The sequence below is a fragment of the Ciona intestinalis genome, chromosome 3 (genome assembly GCF_000224145.3).
Source record: "Ciona intestinalis chromosome 3, KH, whole genome shotgun sequence".
NCBI lineage: Eukaryota > Metazoa > Chordata > Ascidiacea > Phlebobranchia > Cionidae > Ciona > Ciona intestinalis.
Genome location: NC_020168.2, coordinates 3797699 through 3802702, shown reverse-complemented (window position 1 = coordinate 3802702; position 5004 = coordinate 3797699). Strand labels below are relative to the sequence as shown.

Genomic DNA, 5004 nt, shown 5'->3' with positions numbered 1-5004 from the left:
TTTAACACTGTTTGGGACAAGTGGAGGTGGCTGGCAATCAACGACTGAAAAAGAAGCATTCTTAAGTTTTTGTAACAGATTACGCTAAACTTGCTCTTTGGGTTTTGTCTACCTGTGAATAGAAACAAACAAACTACTATTTTACACAAAAAGGCAGAGAAGTAGTTTTTGTTACCTAGTCTGGGGGAAAAGTCTCCGCCATTGCCGCTGGATAACATTCTAAATAATTCACTTGCAGAAATCTTGCTCAAAGCAGTGTTTACTACTGCTGGATCCAATGTGGCACTTGCGGAAGATGGTAAAACAGAAAATCTGCAGATTTAAAGATATTCATGAATTTCTAAAAAAAAGTGAGGACATGATTAAGACAGATTGATTTCTAAAAAACATCATCAAACACTTACTCGACAACAACTGATCCTTCTAAAAGAGCAGTAACCACAATGTCAACATCAAGACCTTGCGTAGTGAAAAATAGTGTTAAAACCAATTTTATAGTATTACTGGTTAATTGAAATTCATTTGAACTTGTGTTGGCGTATTCAGGTTTATAGTTGCCGGGTAATACTATCTGGTGGGTTTGGGCAGAACCTGTAAAATAATTTCTTATATAACGCAAAGTTATAAAACAAACAATCATAAAACTAATTGTTTTAAAATAGTAAAGATGCAAGATTTTATGGCGTATATAAAGAAATGTGTTTCATTATATATATCAAAATATTAACTCACTTGCAGAAGCTTGGCATTTAGTTCCCACCCTTCCACTTGTACAACTACATTTGAAGTTACCAAGTCCAGTATTTAAAGTAACATTTCGACAAGTTCCTCCATTTAAACATGGGCTTGATGCACATTGTGGATCTATATATCAAAAGTCTGTTCAGATTTGTTTATTTTCTGATTTATAAAAATACTAAATTAAAGTTGGTATAAAAAATCAACTTATACCTGGTTGACAACGTGTTTGGGTAGATGAGGGACTCCACCGTCCAGAAGGCAAGCAGGTTAAAGCACTGGGGCTACTAAGTACAAAGCCATTTCCACAAATGTAAACTGCGACTGAGCCAACAGGACTATGAGTAATATTTTTCAATATTACCTGGCCATTGGTAACAGGTGGTGGCATTATACAAACTGCAATCAAATCAATGAATTTGTGAATAAAATGCTTAAACAAATATAAAAGTGTAATATACATAATCATTTTTTTACATTTTTCACAAGTAGGTGGGGCTGCTGACCACATGTTATTGGCCATACAGCTCAAATGTCGTGTTCCATTAAGTAAATAACCAGGACTGCATGAAAAGCTGACTGTAGATCCAACGCTGGTGCTTGGTGTACTGGGAGTAGTTTGTCCATTGGCAAGTGCGGGCAGAGGTGGACAACCTGGTGTTTCTTAAACGTAAACAACAAGAATTAATATAAATCAGGAAAATTGAATGATTTCACATTAAACATTGTTTGATGACTCACCGCTTCTGCACTCAGGAGATTGTGAGCTCCATTGCCCATTTGCACAGACAGCAACACTGTTACCAACTAAAGTAAACCCACTATTACAAGTAAATGTAACCCTTGCAAATGCGTCATATGAAGCTAAGGCAGGTACGAGTGCTCCATTTGTAATACTTGGAGCAGGGCAGCCGAAGGGAACTAAAAGGGTGTTAAAAGAAGAAGTTTAATAGTATGATAAATAAAAAAATATATCAGGGAAAACATGCTGTTATCCAACTAATGTCACGTTATAGGGGCATACCAACATAAAATCAAAATTTGTGTATTGATAGATATGCTCCTATGTAATCTAAAGGTACCATCAAAGTTTCAAAATACGCGACAGCTTATTCGAACCATGAGTAATAAAAAACATTGGCCTTGACACAATGTATGGGATTTCCCATAAGAAAATATTTCACTCAACATTTATCGCAACTAAATTTTATTTCTGGTTTGGCATAATGAAAGCTTCTTCTTTATGAGTATGAAATAAAATGGAAAACATAAGCTTTATTATGTTTTAATTTTCAGTTAAACATAGCTCCATAATATGTTGACTAAGCACTTTTATTAAAACAGAATAAAGTTTACATTTTTGTTTTATTATATATATTCACAAAAAAGAAGCATTTATTTTATGAAATAGCACATAAAATTTGATCTTTCTTCAGCAGTTTTAAAACTAGAAACGGTCAAATGCAAAGTGACTTTATTTCATATGAGAATTCTATGCATTGTCGAAACAACCAATTTTTTTACTCCAGTGGATTTTTTAGCCGTTTTTTTAAAGCTATATCATTTTGGGAAACTTTGATAGTAGTTCACATATATTTTTGGGAAACTTTGATAGTAGTTCACAGATATATATTACCTTGACAATTGGTTATAGTTTTCCATTTGCCATCTGTTGGACAAGTCATGATTGCACTACCGTTTCTAACAAAACCTCTGTTGCAATCAACTGTGGCTGTAGTTCCAGCAGCATATGGACCAGCAGGGGTTATTGAACCGTTTGGAATGGTGAGAGCAGGGCATTCTAAAACTAATATTAGAAATAGTCATCTTTAGTGCAGGCAGAGGTAGACACTAGACAACCTACTGATTCTTAAACGTAAACAACAAGAATTAATATAAATCAGGAAAATTGAATGATTTCACATTAAACATTGTTTGATAACTCACCCCTTCTGCACTGAGGAGGTTGTGAGCTCCATTGCCCATTTGCACAAAGGGCAGCATTGCTACCAACTAAAGTAAACCCAGTATTACAAGTAAATGTAACTCTTGCAAATGCGTCATATGAAGCTAAGGCAGGTACGAGTGCTCCATTTGTAATATTTGGAGCAGGGCAGCCGAAGGGAACTGAAAGAGTGTTAAAAGAAGTTGTTTAATAGTATGATAAATAAAATTTTTTTTACGGAAAACATGCTGTGATTAACAATAACATATCCAACTAATGTCATATTAAAAGGGCATACCAACAAAAAATCAAAATTTGTGTATTGATAGATAAAAGGTATGCTTATATGTAATCTAAAGGTACCATCAAAGTTTCGAAATACGAAACAGCTTTTTTTTAAAATGAGTTTTAAAACCGCCAATTCGACCGCGAGAGTAACAATAATTTAACTCTGAGACAATGCATGGGATTTGACATAAAAACAATTTTTATTAACTTTAATCATGATCAATTTTTATTCCTGATTTGGCATATTAAATGCTTATTCTGACTTTTTCTTATGGGAAATCCCATGCATTAACTGTTGTCGAAACAGATAAATTTTTTTTTAACCAGCTGTTTTTTTCACGCGATTATTTTGAAAAGCTATTTTGGCAAACTTTGATGGTACCTTTAGGTCATATTGGAGCATATCCATCCGTATACAAATTTTCATTTTTCATTGATATGCCTTTTTAATTAGGTAATGCACACGTCATTAAAAACATAAATGTATATTACCTTGACAATTGGTTATAGTTGTCCATTGGCCATTTGCTGGACAAGTCATGATTGCACTACCGTTTCTGACAAAACCTCTGTTGCAATCAACTCTGGCTGTAGTACCAGCAGCATATGGACCAGCAGGGGTTATCGAACCGTTTGGAATAGTGAGAGCAGGGCAACCTAAAATATTAACCCAAGTTTAAAAAATCAAAGTATTTCTAGATCCTGTACTAAAATTGTGTCAGTCAAGTTGAAATTTTGGGTGGTAGGGTCAGTTTAGAATCCTTGTTAGTTTTGATCAAAAAGTGAATTTATTACTAGTACTGCACGTAAATAACACCTAATACTATGGTTTGCTTTAAAAATCAGTTTTAAAAACTAGTCTTGGTCCAGTGCTATAGTTTTCAACATGAATGTAATGAAGCTTACGAGTTACTATGTTACTTTGTGAGTGATATTTTTTTAGATTTTTTTTGACTACAGTATGTTATTGTATAAATAATTGGTATTATTTTTTATTTTTATTTAGCACAAGCCACTTTTTATAATTTATTTCCCTGTGAAGTGCCTGTGTCTGAATTTCAAATATATTTATCATACAAAATCTTTTATTATTTTGTGTTATTATTATATTAGTGTATTTTATTTGAATAACTCCTGAGGTATAAAGTTTTTAAATAAAAACAAACCTTTCGAAATTTGACAATAAAAATCTACATAACTACAAAGTGGGGAAAGACGGGACGAAAACTAAGTGGGGAAAGACGGGACATTTTTTGTTTGTTTTTAAATAAATATTATTCCACAACTTGTAGTTAACCTAGAAAAATTAACTGCTGGTGCGATTATCTTTTCCACGTAAACTTAATCTATATAATGTTAAACGGTATTATTATGCTGGTTTCATCTATAATTTAAGACACATTGCCTGTTTTTTTTTATGTCCATGTCTCATTTTTTTCACAGAACTAAAATCAATTTTATGAGACAAAATTAAAGTGCGCGAAATATTCCACTCTACTTTATTTAACTAGGGTGCTGGATTTGTGATTCAAACTCGCAAACTATAAAATTATAGCAGTTTTAACATAATTCACTAGACGTTCAAAATGAGCATTATTGTTATTATGTGTTTTTTTCGTTCGACAACGAATTTTAATACTTAGAGGCAGTTACTGCCTTTTCCGCGCATTTTATTGAACGGCGAGAATACTGTCGAATAATACTGTAATCCGTTTTTGTCTATCACCAAATTGGTGATCGTAAAAAGAGATTTAAAAAAAGTCTCGTCTTTGTCCAATTCCGCGAATGAATGAATGTAACGTACTTTACCCTCGCGTGGTTACCAAGTATGTTACTTTATCGGGGATTTTTTGGGAGATATTTTATATGCCACAGTTTGATGGCGCTGCTGCCTTTAAAGGTGGCTGTACACAGTATCCGGAATTCGTCTGTTTTGTCTGCTTTGTCGGGATTTCGCTGCCGCATGCGGATTCGCACGCCGGATACTGTGTACAGCCACCTTAACTCAGAGGCTACGGGTTTAAGGCTCGACG

The 5004-nt window shown here is 33.8% G+C and overlaps 1 protein-coding gene across 1 annotated transcript in view; it reads right to left on the bottom strand.

Moving 5' to 3' along the window:
* The window catches only part of LOC100182005 (neurogenic locus notch homolog protein 1-like), a 32974-nt gene that overhangs the window by 24625 nt on the left and 3345 nt on the right, over positions 1–5004 (bottom strand). Inside the window, exons 2-11 of the mRNA XM_026833671.1 lie at positions 3464–3628; positions 2686–2865; positions 2375–2545; positions 1480–1659; positions 1216–1401; positions 952–1137; positions 733–864; positions 405–591; positions 176–312; positions 7–44 (exon numbers count right to left, since the gene is read on the bottom strand). Of these exons, the coding sequence (XP_026689472.1) occupies positions 7–44; positions 176–312; positions 405–591; positions 733–864; positions 952–1137; positions 1216–1401; positions 1480–1659; positions 2375–2545; positions 2686–2865; positions 3464–3628 (1562 nt within the window). The remainder of the gene's footprint in view (positions 1–6; positions 45–175; positions 313–404; positions 592–732; positions 865–951; positions 1138–1215; positions 1402–1479; positions 1660–2374; positions 2546–2685; positions 2866–3463; positions 3629–5004) is intronic.